A 14,175-nucleotide genomic window follows, 5' to 3' on the forward strand; every position below is an offset into this window, starting at 1 on the left:
ACTCCCAAGATGCCTGCAGAGCTTATCGGCAAAGCACTTTTCCTACTGTAATACTTCTTTCCCTAACTCCTTGAAATAATCCATTTGAATACAAGTCTCTCCTTACCAAATCCAGATTTATTTTTAAAAATCTGACATCAAGGTAAAAAAGTAGGCTGACAGAATAGTGCTGGTAAGACTTATGAATATTTACAAGAAATATAATTATACATAAATTCATTAAAACAGTACAGAAGTACATAAATGTTGCTAAAATGCACTGTCAAGGAAGAGATAATGGACACTTTAATGGATATTACATTGAGGTACAACATTTAGTTTTGCACAAATGCATACAAGACCCTACATGCCATGTTATAAAAAGTACTGTCTCCTTTGAATAACTAACTCAGAAAAAATATATATAAATATATATAAATATTATTCTATATAAATGTTATATATAGAATATATATTACATATATTTATATATTATATATTTTATATATAGTACCAGCAGATATATATGTGTATATATATTGCCAGTAGGTATATATATTTTTATATATAATGCCAGTAGGTATATATGTTTTTATACATACCTGCTATAGTACATATAGTGAATACCCGCTGGTATTCACTACATCTTGATCCCAAGAAGAAATCAAGCAGAGGCTTCTACTTGACTGCAGATTGGATTCTGTTTCCCATGATGATTTATTAGCAATACAGCAAAAGTCATGTATTTTGTATTTGAAGGTGTTTTCTAATCCCTTTGACCTGCTACAAATTCTTTCAATAATACTAGTCATTGTTTTTCTAAGCATGGTCCATTTTCCAAAGCTTTATATTCATTCTCTCATGTAACAGCTAAGATAGCCCTGTGATGTAGATACGGAAGTTGGTGTTATCTCTACCTTTACAGAAGGAAATGATGCTTAGAGAGGCCAACTTACTTGCCTAAGTCCTATAGCTAGTAACAGGACAGACAGAAAGAAATGGTGTGTCTTTGCACACTGGTCCCTTCTATTCCCTACAATGTCTCCTTATTTAGCTGTATTTTCTCTGCATGTCATCCCCAAATCATTGTTCCAGACCACAAACTAATGATAAAGATAAAGAAGACCCATCACATAGGATCTTAGAGCAGCAAGGGGTCTTAGCTCAGCTGTGTAATGTGAGTGACTTGCCAAGAGTCAGCTGATGACGCTGTTGGTGGCAAAGCCTGGATGGGAAACCATTCCTTCCCTAAGCCAGTACTCCTGCTCCAGGCCACCCAGAATAGACCTCCCACTGAGATGATCCCAAGTCCCTAAGCCTGGTGTGTTTGCCCAACAGGCCTCCAAAGGGCCAGAAGAAGTATTTTTTTAGATGCTGCTTCTGAAGGGTTCAGAAAAGAACCAGGAGAAAGGCAGGTATAGAGAAAGGATGAATATTATCACTTTCAACAGATGAGGTACTGTGCCAAGTTTTTCCATATACTATTCCAAAGTGCTGTCTCATAAACCAGAAAAGCTAGTCAGAAAAGACAGTGTGGTGGTTATAGCATGGGCTCAGATTCACCGTCTGGGTAGAATCTAAACTCTTCCACTACTAACGTGCAAAATGGGTCTAATAAGTTTCTACTTCATGGAATGATTATGAGGATTAAACTAGATAATCCATCTAAAGTTCTATTATGTGGTGCACATAATAAGTACTTAGTAAATATTAGATATCTTTCCCACTAATAAGGTAGGTTACTATTTCATTAATAAGGTAGGTATGATAATCTCCTTTTTCCAGATTAAAGAACTGGGATTCAGAACTGTAATGTCCATTTTCAGGAAAACCAACATCTACAGTGAACCTGCTCTAAGCCAGGCTGGGCTTAATCATGAATACTTGCAATAATCCTGTGATGTAAGCATCGTTAACTACACTTTATAAGTGAAGAAATGGAGGCTGGAGACAGGGGAATGCATGGCAAGGAAATCTGTTACTGTTGTCACTAATTTTTGAGATGCTATTATGCTGGCTAACTTGTCGAAACATTAAACTGGTATATTTCTTAGCAATGGTGATTCAAATGCATGAAAAAAAAAAGCTGTGCAATTTGTTTTCAATTATATTTATAAGGTTAAAGTATTCTGAGAAATATTATTGTCAACAGTACACTTATTTGTCCCAAGCAGAATAAACTCTGAAAGAGATGCTATGCATTTACATATGAGATGTGTCTAAATGTCATAATGTTTGCAAATGACACTTGCAATCCCCACACAGGAGTAATCTCCTGTAGATGTCCTGTCACCCAACCAGGCCTGGAGAAAGGCACCACTCATTCCCTCCAATTTATGGTGTTTATCTGAATTTACACCACTAACTACAAGGCGGTCTTGATAAATCACATATTCTCAAATCCTGTGAATGCACTCATGAGTGTGCATTGAGTTCTCTTTGCCTCTCACAGAAGAGCTCATTTCCATTCCTCAGAGGGACAGGAAATCCCCCCAATCTATTTATCTAAAAGCTGTCCAAGTCCATCCACTTTGGGGCAAGTAATAGATTCAGATGGTATGGAAAAATAAGCATTTTTCATCAAAGTAAAGCAGTTCTAATGGCAGAAGTCAAAGCTGCAGCTGCTTCTGGAAGTATGTGCCAAGACTCTACAAAGACAGACAGTTGACTAAATCTGATTTAATATTTAAGACCTCTCTAAGAAAATGTGATAGGTCTAATCCTTCAGGGTTGCACACAGCTGGGTAAAACCATACTGATAGCTGATATTTACTGAGTATTAACTGAATAGCAGGCACTGATCCAAGTGCTTTTACATGGATAATCCCACTTAATCCAAATCATGATACGAGGTACGGACCATCAGTAAACCCACTTTTCAGACAGGAAAACTGAGGCTTAAAGATGTTCTGCAAAATGTCCAGAAAAGGCACATTTATAGAGACAAGAACCTCCATTCAGCATTGCCCCCGATTCACCTGCTGGTTCACTCCAGATGTTGGTATGGTATTATGTCCAAGCATTCAGAATGCCTATACCCTTCCCTACAAGTCACCTCTCTTCTCAAGGGATTCCCAAGGCTGAATGAAATATCAGTGTTTTGTTTTATTAACAGCCACCTCCTGTAATCGCCATAAAGCAATCTGGTGAAAGACAGAGTGAGAGCATAAAGCTTGGCTTATACCTGGAGACAGAAGGGAGCCATCTTACTCCTTCCTCTCCCCTCCTTCCACCAAATCTGAACCTTGAGACCAGCATTCTCGCATGGCCTCATACCCACAGGCTTATCCTAAGAGAGAAGCGAGGAGAGGGAAAAACTGAGGCTCTAACTTATCTACCCAGTTGCACACTCAAGGGAGACAGAAAAGAAGGAGCTGGCCTTGGTCTATGGTGGGAAGTAGAATGCCACAGATGGGTGTCCTGGAGACATGGTGGCTCTGCCCACAAGTACATTTCAGCTCCATAAGTGACCAGGGCTCAAGAATGATTCTATCAATCACGCTGGTAATCAGAAGGATGAGAGAAAGGAGCAGAACAGTTTTACAATCCTGAAGTAAAGGGGCTCATGATGCTAATCGGATTATTATCCCATCTGGGGAAATAGGAGTAGGGATTTCACATCTATAGAGTGAAATCTGTTCTCCTGCGAGTTGGATCTGTGTTTCTCTCTAAAGGTCAAACTTTCTCTCAGCCCAGCCTGCCCAAATGCAGTTTTTCCAGTCATGCTGGCCTTTGAGAATTTTAGTAGGTCAAGAGCACAGGAAAGAACAGTCCCTGGGAAAGTACTGTCTGCTCCTCACCAAACTCTTTGATTAGAAGCCCTATTCAAGGACAAAAACACAATTTAGGCTGTCCCTTCTCACAGTGCCAGACATTTAGATTTAAAAACGTAATAAGTCAAGCCATCAGCCAGAGCTTTTCAGTCCAACATTTATTTTGTCTAAATTGAAGCTGTGAGCCTCTGTGCACTGGTTTCACACTCTATGGGCAGTGGTTAATGGCATGGTAACGAAGCCCAAAGCTCCTGCAAGGCCTGACTTGCAGATCACTGGAAGAGCTTTTCTAAGTGACCCATGGCCCTTCTCTCAGGGGAACTTCTCAGCACTGCTCAGGGGACCACGTTTACTCCCAACTGGCCACTAACTTAAACATCAGGGAGAGGGAGCCCTAAAATGGATGTTGCTTCTGTCTTAAGACATTTTTTGGTCTCACTTTCACCTTTCAATTTCCATTGCATCTCATTTCTAGGGTATTCTCCTGCCTCTGACTTTAGCTCTCAATGTCAGAACTGCCTCAGCACCATGCTAGACGCTCCCCATCCACCAGTGGTTCTCGAAGTGTGGTTCCTGGACCAGTAGCCTCAGCATCACTCAGCAGCTGGTTAGAAATATAATGCATAAAAAAAGAAGAGTATCTATCTATCTATACACATACATATATGAACATAAAACATATTCATTGATGAGAACGTGGATCACATTCATTGATGTGATTAGAATATATATACACACACACATATATATACGTGTGTATATATTCATATATACTGTATGTGTGTGTATATATATACACGTATAGTATTTTCCACATATATATATACATATGTGTGTGTGTGTGTGTATCTCAGTTTCCTCATTTGCAAAACCAGGATACTACTTACCTTTCAGAGTTGTTGAGACGATTGAATGAAATGATACATGGCAGAATGGTTCTCAAACTTCAGAGTGTATTAGAATCTCAAACTTGAGCGTGCATTGAATGTGCATTAGAATATATATACACATGTGTATATACACACACACACAAGCATGTGTGTGTATATACACATGTGTATATATATTCTAATGCACACTCAATGCATGCTTTTGTGTGTGTACATACATATATATCCAAGTGCACACTCAATGCATGCTCAAGTTTGAGATTCTAATACACACTCAAGTTTGAGAACCATTCTGCCATGTTATCATTTGTTCAATCCTCTCAACAACCCTGAAAGGTAAGTGTTATCCAGGTTTTGCAAATGAGGAAACTGAGATTTCAAAATGAAAAAGTAACTGATCAATATCATCTGGCCAGTAAGTGGGGCTTGGCCCTTGGCCACTCTTCAATCTCATATCCAATCCAGTCCTGTGGGCCTCCTGGCTCCTCCTGGAAAACGAGGAAAGCTCAGCCTGGCTGAGGGACTAGAACCCAGTGTTCCCTCTATCTCAGTGGCTTAAAAGCCAGCATGCTCATATGAATCTCCTGAGAAGCCTCTATATATATACATACACATATATATACATATATATATACACATACACATATATATACATATATATATACATATACACATATATATACATATATATATACACATACACATATATATACATATATATATACACATTCGTAACACACACACACACACGTGTATAAAACAGTTTTATTATGAAAGATTTCAAACATACACAAAAATGGAGAGGACAAAATAACCCCTATGTGAAGGAGGAGCCTATCAAAAGGACCACCCAAGCCCCACCCTAGACCAGTTAAACCTGAATCCCTAAGGTAGGGCTTGGTATTGTTTGTAAAGCTCTCTTGAGTGATTCCAATGTGCTTGAACTTTGAGAAACACTCTCAGATTCATTTCTCCTCCAGATACGTGCATTATTCAAATCGACCAAATGTTACCTCCACAGAGGGCCTTTCTGGACTCCCTTATCTGAAACACATCACATCACCCCTGGCTACCCTGCCATGCCATCTCTCTATCCCTTTCTCTCACTTTATTTTCTTTATAGCATTTTCTTTAAAGCACTTCATAGGATTTTCCACTGGACATTTCATCATATACTATGGGCTTATTCTCATCAATGAATATGATCCATGTTCAAGAAGCTCATTCATTGAAGCAGCAGCACCATGTTCCTTCTTCACCACTTATCCCCAGGGTCTGTGAAGACAGTAGCACATGGGAAGCAGTTGATGAATATGTCCCAAAAGCATAAATGAATGATAGAGGAAGAGAGCTGAGACTCTTACACAGGACTATCTGACTCCAAAATCCATGCTTTTCCCACAATACCCATGGCAGCCCTGGTCTAGCTTTGCTTTAGCCTCCGGAAACAGAATGTAGTTCTTGCCTGGAAGCAAGTTGTGTATTTGGTACTGAGTTTATCATAGTAGACTATTCATGTTAGTTATTAGTTATGAGGTCTTATGTGGCTCACTCAACAACTCTGGATCTTATTTCTATTTGTAAAGTAAGCCCGTTCTTGCCTATCTTCCACATCTGTTTAGAAGGACAAATGAAAACTTATATGACAGCGTTTAAAATTTGCAGCATCAAATAAAGTTATTATCATTACAACATGGAGAAGAAATAAGAGAGGAAGGAAATAGAGTAGGCAAAGAAAGAAGAAGTAGAGGAAAAAGATGATGCTGTTGGACAGCATGGCTTGGAAGAAACTTTCCAGTCCAGAATTTTGTGATTTAAGAGAAAGATAGAAAACAAAAAAAATTATCAAAAGTTGTACATCAAAATTGCCCACTTGTCCAAGGACAGGATTCAGAATCATTTGTGTCTACTAAAAAAAAGGACACAATTCTATTATTTTTCTTTTAAAATAAAATTTGCTATGTTGAAATCTCTTTCAAGAGCCTCTACTCTTGTTTCAGTCTTTTAAAAACACATAACAGTAACTTTGTTACAGCGTCATTTAAATCATGGTCACAATTTTCTTTTTCCCGATCCTTGTTTCAAATCCTGTTCAAGAGCCCCAAGAAGCCACATAGCTTTGGCCTTAGGTTGGCCACCTCTATGCTAAGTGTGGGAAGCAAAGCAAAGGGTCATCACAACCAGCTTGTACCACACAGTGGCAAGCATGCTATGCACAATCGGGTCCTTAAAGGACCATCAGTCCAACTGACGCCCATAACTTCATAACTAAGCCACTAGAATCTTCAGGGGAGCAACTCTATCTTAGATCCATTTCCATAGATGGAAATCTGACCCATTGCAGATCCTCAATAAAGGCTGAATGAAGTACATAAACAAATGGTCTCTGGTCTCCTTTCTGAATACAGTACTTGTGATATTATGAGCTATATATATAAAATATATACATATACATACATATGTATATGTGTGTATATAAATATATAATTTACATATGTGTGTATACATATGTGTGGGGACGTGTGTGTATTGGACATAGAGTATACACACACACCCACATACATACTCCAGTACGGTACATCCAATACACACACACACACACACACACACACATATAGGTTTCTATCCACTGCTCCTGGTTCATATCTCTCATAGCTCTCATTACAATCTTTTGTATGTTGGTGCACTTTAGGCCTCAGGAGTTGAGCCAAGAGTTGCAAGACCTTCATTCCAGGGAGGGTCCTGCCCCATACCCTGGAAGAAGGAATGTTGCATGGAGAGGCCAGAAGAATCTGGACAGGCCTGCTTGGGTTTCCCCAATCAGTCTATTAATATGAGCTCAGACCCTTTCTGTCCAGTCACATTTCAACACTGTTGTCCATGCTTCAATCATGCCTAGCCAATGAAGTTTCCATAAAGGACCCAAGAGGACAGGGTTCAGAGAGTTTCTGGATAGCTGAACTCATAGAGGTTCCTGGAGGGTGACGCATCCAAGGAGGGCATGGAAGTTCCAAGACCCTTCCTCCATACCTCGTCTTATGCAACTGTATCCTTTGTAATATCCTTTATGATAAACCAGTAAATGTAAGCAAGTGTTTCCCTGAGTTCTGTCAGCCTCTCTAGTAAATTAATTGAATCCAAGGAGGGGGTCTTGGGATCCCCTATTTACAGGTCAGAAGCACAGGTAAAACAACCTGGGGCTTTCAACTGGCATTACAAGTGGCAGGGAAGAGGGGGTTAATCTTGTGGGACTGGGACCTCAACCTATGTGATCTGACACTATTTCCAGGTAGGTAGTGTCAACACTGAACAGGAGGACACCTAGCTGATGTCCACTGCAAAACTGACTGCTTACTTGGTGTTTGGGGAGAAATCCTCAGACATTTGGTCACAGGAGCCTTCTGTGCTTCTGTGTTGTTGGTGATGTTGAGATAATGCAAAAAACACAGTTTGAGTTTTTTCTCCAACACAGTACTGTACTTCCAATAATGAGGACTCACCCTCCTAAAATGGTCCATCCCACATGCGGGAAGCTTTATTAGAAAAAGAGCGTGTGTGGCTTGGGGAAAGAGTAGGGGCTTCGTGGGCAGATGGACTTGGATCTAAATCCCAGTTTTATTCACCACTTCTTAGCCATGTACTTTGTATATGCCACTGACTTTCCCTGGACCTCAACTGCCTCGTCTGTATACAGGGAAGATGGCACAGTGGCCTGGGCTGGCTAGAGGAGAAGATGTCAGGTCTATGGACAAGTAATGGGAGAGAATGATGGAAATGTGAGTTGAGACCAAATTAGTTCAGTGTACCCACCAGGCAGCATTTGCCTTCTGTTTGGAGAGGCAATGCAGGAGCATGTTGAAGGCACAGGACTGGAGGCAGACAGCTGGGTTTGGATCCTAGCTGGAATCTTGAGCAACCAACTTAACCTTTCTATGCATTCATTTATATATAGGTAAAAAGGTGATCATCATAGTACCTTATCGTAGGGTTGATGCAAGGATTGAGTAAATCAATACTTCCAAAACACTTAGCACCTGAATTATAAGAAATCATGCAATAAATGTTAGCTATTACAGTGATGATTATTATTTCTGCAATCAATAGGCTGCTGAAAAGGTAGTGATAAGGTCACTGCTTCTCAGATGTTTGATTGCAGTGGAAGGTGTAGGATAGACAGGAGCAGAGAGGTGGTAGGCCAGAAACTAGTTAAGAGGTCACTGCAATTCTAAGTGAGAGGTGCTGAGTACCCAAAGTGGCAAAGATAAGGGAAAGAAAATGGGAGGAAATAAGCCAGATGCTAGATACGTCTGAGCAGTTGAATCAACAAAACTTGGCCAAAGCCTTGATGTGGCTGGTAAGAAAAATGGAATAGCAGAGAAGATAAAAGAATTTTGCTTGGCTGGGTGTGATGGCTCATCCCTGTAATCCCAGCACTTCGGGAGGCTGAGGGCTGAGGCAGGAGGATTGCTTGAGCCCAGGAGTTCAAGACCAACCTGGGCAACATAGCAAGGCCTCAGCTCTAAAAAATAAAAATTAAAAGAAAGACTTTGTCTGAAAATGTATCAATTTTCAAACTAAGGTACCTTTTAAAGTTACCCTAAGAAATTAATTCTGCCTGTTCTAGACCATGAGCTTCTTGATCATATTGTTAAACCCAATGGTCCTAGTACACAGCAAGCATTCAGAGTTTGTCGAGTGAGTAATCCATCAAGATATAACATCTGTATACAGAAAAAAAGTAAATATGGCAGCTTAGCCACTTGCAGTATCTGCTGTGTTCTGGATTATGAAAAGGCCAGCCCTACTAATTTGTAAGTATTCAAAGTAGCATGTTTCACAGTCCCACTAACTGGAGAGGGACGGACTGCATCCAAAGCAAATATATATGTATTTAGACAGGAAATTTCTTCATAATACCTATATTCTCCATTTATTTAGAGTACAGTTTCTTGACCTTGGCAATATTACAATTTGGGACTGGATAATTCTTCCCCAGGAGAGGTATGGGGTCACTGTTCTGTGCATTGTAGAGTTATTTACAGCTATCAAATTTTTACACATATCTGACAGATTGGATTTGAACTCCCTAACAACCCTGCAATGAGGCAGGCAGAGTTTTCATTCCTGTTTAACAGGTGAGCAACTTCTAAATATTGCAAACGTTTGTTTTCTGTTTTAAAATATAAAAATACTATATTTGATGTAAACAAAAATGCAATTGCCTAAAAAGGCAACCACATGTTTGACATTCACAAGATCATGAACCCTCCAATCCCACCTCTGCTATTCACTTATCTGGGCCATTTCAGGAGTGACTTCACCCTTGAGGCCTGTTGCTTTCACCTATGAAACTTGGGGTTTAACCAGGTGAGCATGAGGTATCCTCCGAACTCTAACACTATAATACCCTGGTCCTGTATTAGGAAACTTCAGTTTCACCCACATTACCTGCAGGCGACTTTTAACCTACTTGCCATGCTGCGACTATTACACAAAGCAACTGATGAAAGCCTTGGAGGACAGGCCTCAGGGGCAATGCCTTCCACCTGGATGGCTACCTGGTTCCAAAGACTTCAACAACCAATCCCATTCCTCCTACATCTTTACTCCTTCTGCCTGAAGCTTGGGACTCAACTTATTAAGAGCAACTTGGAAGGAAGGCGCAATAACCAAAAGAAACGAGTCACTAAAATAGTAGGGCCCTTCTCGGCAACCCCCGACACTCACTACCCTGCACATCCAGTCCTTGAAAAGTTCTGTTTCTTTTCCTCCTATATCCAAGCCCTAAGATACCGCCCCTCCCCCACCCCAGCCCCCCATATGCCACTGGCACGCATTGGAGAGTGAGGATCAACGTCCCTTGCAGACGTGTGCACGGGCCTAGGAACCAGCTGACCCACGTTTCAACTGTCATTAACTTCTAACTACATGTCCCGTCGGGCCTGATCTGAGGCTGAACTCCTATGACCTTCCAGCTCCCCTGGATCTGCACCGCAGTCACTTGGAGGCACCGCCCCTGCGCTAGCTCCAGAGCTTGAGACAGGGTCCGGGCGGAGCTCCTTCCTGAGCCGGAGAAGACCCGCCCCTGTCCCTTCCGTGACTGCCGCCCCGCACTCCCGGCGGGGAGGTCGACCCCGGCGCATTCTAGGCCCCGCGGTCCTCCAGCGGGTTGGCCGCTACCTTGTCCAGCAGCCGGTAGATGCTGATGCCCGAGGTCTCCACTAGGAGCTGCCAGTCGGCCCCGGCCAGAGCGGGCTGCTGAAGCTCGGCGCAGGCCTCCCAGAACTGCTCCTCCGAGAAGCCTCCCGCGGCCAGCTCCATCCTTCCGCACTCCGGGCTCCTCCGCCTGGAGGGCAGGCCGCGGACACCCTTGGTGTGGGCCTCGGGGCGGGGTGTCCCGGCTGCTCCGACTGCCCCAGCGTCATTGGCAGGAAACTGAGGAGGAGGCGGGGCCTAGATTGGAGGAGCGGCCTGAGGGTGGGGCTCTAGAGGGGCGGGCCTAGAAAAGCGGGTGGGGCTGAGCAAGGAGTGAGGAGGATAGACAGGAAGTAAAAGGAGAAAAATTGGACTTGATGTGGGGAAGGAAGGAAGAGCTAGAGCAGTGAGGAGGCTTCCAGAGGGAAGAGAAAAGGAAAAGGAAGGGAGACAGTGATGTCACCTCAAAAACAGCTCCTCAGTAGCCCATCCCATACTCCCTGCTACCCCCATAACCTACAGACCTGTTTGAGTGTCTCTCATTTACCTTTCTGAATAAAGTAGAGAAAGCCTCTTTGGTAGACGTGAGAGGGGAGGTGGGCAGAGTAGAAATGCTGGAAAAATCCTAAGGGGTCAAATGCCAGAAGTGTATTTCAATATAATTTCTCTTCTTTCTGCTATACATTTTAAAACATTATTCTGAGACGAGGTCCATTGGATTCCCCAGAAGACTCTAGGGGTTCATGACACCAAAACAGTTTAGAAACCTAATCCATAATGGATCTACAAGGTTGTTGCCACCCTTGAGGGTAGAAACTGATCTGAAAGGTGTCATACTATCCACCTAGGATTTCTGCAACTTGCATAATGTAGCTCACTGTGCAACTCAAACATCTTCTTGTTCCTTTGAAGTCCCTTGGGTAATACTGTATTTCCCACCAGCAGACTGTACTACCTGACTTTGAATAAAGTAGGTCGTTTAAACATCAAAACGATGTAACAGCCACATGAGTGCCAATACTCTGGAAACTCATGTTTCCTAATTTGTAAAATGGGTCAAGAATTGTGCTACCAGTTACAGCTGAGGAGGTGGTTGGACAAGGAATAATTTTGCACAGTGCCCGTCCAAGTAAATGTTCAATAAAAATTTCTACTTGTTTTGCATTACTATATTGAAATGCTTTTCTTTCCTTACTTGAAAGAAAGTTGATGGCAAAGTCTTCATTTATGCGAATTTCCAATCAGGCAAATGATCACATTTGGCGGCTTGCTTAGTTAGACACAGCAGAGATAAGCAATTGCTTTCCTCAAGTCAGTCCTGGTTCTGTTTTGTTTTATAGGTGTGGAAAGAGGGATGTGAAATTTTCCTACACTAAAAGCACAAAAGTTTAGACTAGACATACTTTCCCACTGTTTTATAACGCCTTGTAAATTTTCTATGTATTGTAAATCCATATTTTATTTAAATGGAAATTCATTGCTTGAAAAACCAATTGTGTAAAAACTATTGGCTATGAAGTATTTTCAAGTATCTTCAAGGAATCCATTATAAAGGTTTGATTTGATAAAGCTTTATTACTATATAGCAATAGACTAATGGAGACAACCATAAGAGCACAAACGACATCATGCAAGATATAAGGCATGCAATTCAAATTGTATTTATTGTATGTGTTTAAAAGTGTGTTGCCTAATAAACTCAGGAGAAAAATAAATATACTCTTGAATATGCTGAGATTTACACTCAGTTATTTTATTACAGTTAATGAAAGAATAATGTTAGGAAATATTTTATGGTATCTCTAAAGTCTAAAAACAGCTAGGAAAGGGATCCAGGAAGGCCTGTTCTTGAGAAATTGCCTTAATAGCCTGTTTCCTTTGTGAAAAAAAACTCTCTGAAACAGCTTCTGGCAAAATGGCAGCTAAAGCTCCTGGCTTCAAACATGGAAATGTTGGTTAAAACGTGTTGAAAATAGTTGTAAATACATAGCTTAGCTGAAAAGTGAAAAAGGATACTTCCAGGTTTCAGAAAGGGAAGACAGAATGAAAGCCAGCAACACCAGCTCCTGGATATTCTTAGAATGGATGACTGGTCCTCTCCCCACCTCCCCATGCAATGTTTCCCAGTGGAGGAACTTCCATTAGGGAAATATGTTTGACCTCACTCATTTGCTCAACTCCTACTCTGGAGAAGATGGGTGATTTAAATGCAGTCATGCATTGCTTAATGACAGGGATATAGTCTTAGAAATGTGTCATCGGGCAATTGCATCCTAAAGCATACATCATAGAGTGCACCTATACCAACCTAGATGGTAGATTCTACTACATATGTAGGCTGTATGGTAGAGCCTATTGTTCCTGGGCTACAAACCTGTACAGCAGGTTACTGTACTGAATACTGAAGGCAATTGTGACACAATGGTATTTGTGTATCTAAACCTAATTAACATAGAAAAGGTAAAATAAAAATATGGTGGTATAATCATATGGGACCATCATCATATATGCAATCCAACATTGACCAAAATTTTATTATGATATGCATGACTGTAGTTGATGAGTTTAGGAGAAGGAACTACTGGTCAGGTCTAGATCAACCCTTCTGGCTCTTCCTTTTTGGCAACTGTCTACTCGTAGAAAATATGCATTCTCATCTGCCCTAGGTTGTATAGTAGACTCAAGAGGACAGGCTCTGACACCAGAATCTAGGTTTCCTAATGATGCCTATGCCTGGAGGGCAAGTTTGATTATAGGCAGAGTGTTATAATTCTATTGTTGCCACAAACCCAAGCCCTGTTCTCCAAGCAGCTTTATTTGTAATAAAGGTGAAATGCTGATCCATTGTCTGATTAGCATCTACCTTTAATTTGATTCAGAATGCAGGTGGGGAAGAGAAGAGCATTGACTTTGAAAAATAAGCAAGTAAACCCTCCATAAATACAAAATACAGTTATTAAAATTAAAAATTTAAAAGAAAGGTAAAATAGTTGCCCTGCCACAGTTCAAGAGAGATCAGGGAATAAGAAAGTAGCTGTGATGAGTAAATTCCCAGGAAGCAGAACAGAGGTATAAAGAAATGGAAAACATGAAAGAGTAATTAAGAAACACGAAGGACTCGTTGAAAAGGCTAAACACTTCTGACTGAAGCCCAATAAGTAGAGAATAAAGAGGCCAGGGGATGGGATGGGTGGGTGGGGAGAATACAGAAAAAAAGGCACATATAAAAATAAAGTGGAACTAAAGTTCTAACCTACAGAAACCTGGAACAAGGTAGGGCAAGATCAGAGTTGTGTTAAGGAGGCAAATGCAAGATATTCACTTTAGTGTTTTTTAGT

General features: G+C 41.1%; 1 protein-coding gene across 10 annotated transcripts in view; it reads right to left on the bottom strand.

The window, feature by feature from the left end:
• The window catches only part of PCTP (phosphatidylcholine transfer protein), a 204,314-nt gene that overhangs the window by 94,088 nt on the left and 96,051 nt on the right, over positions 1–14,175 (bottom strand). For 6 of the 10 annotated variants that reach the window (XR_010124733.1, XR_010124732.1, XM_054457198.2 and 3 more), the window contains exon 1: positions 10,823–11,063. The exons of 1 other annotated variant lie outside the window; for it this stretch is intronic. Coding sequence is in view for 7 of the 9 variants with exons in the window: in XM_054457198.2 (XP_054313173.1) it covers positions 10,823–10,963 (141 nt within the window). In the remaining 2 variants the exon portion in view is untranslated. Of the gene's footprint in view, positions 1–10,822; positions 11,122–14,175 lie in introns of those variants that run through there. 3 more of the 10 variants (XM_054457197.2, XM_054457195.2, XM_054457193.2) reach the window with 3 other exon arrangements.

Source organism: Pongo pygmaeus, chromosome 19 (assembly GCF_028885625.2).
Source record: "Pongo pygmaeus isolate AG05252 chromosome 19, NHGRI_mPonPyg2-v2.0_pri, whole genome shotgun sequence".
In the NCBI taxonomy this organism is placed as follows: domain Eukaryota; kingdom Metazoa; phylum Chordata; class Mammalia; order Primates; family Hominidae; genus Pongo; species Pongo pygmaeus.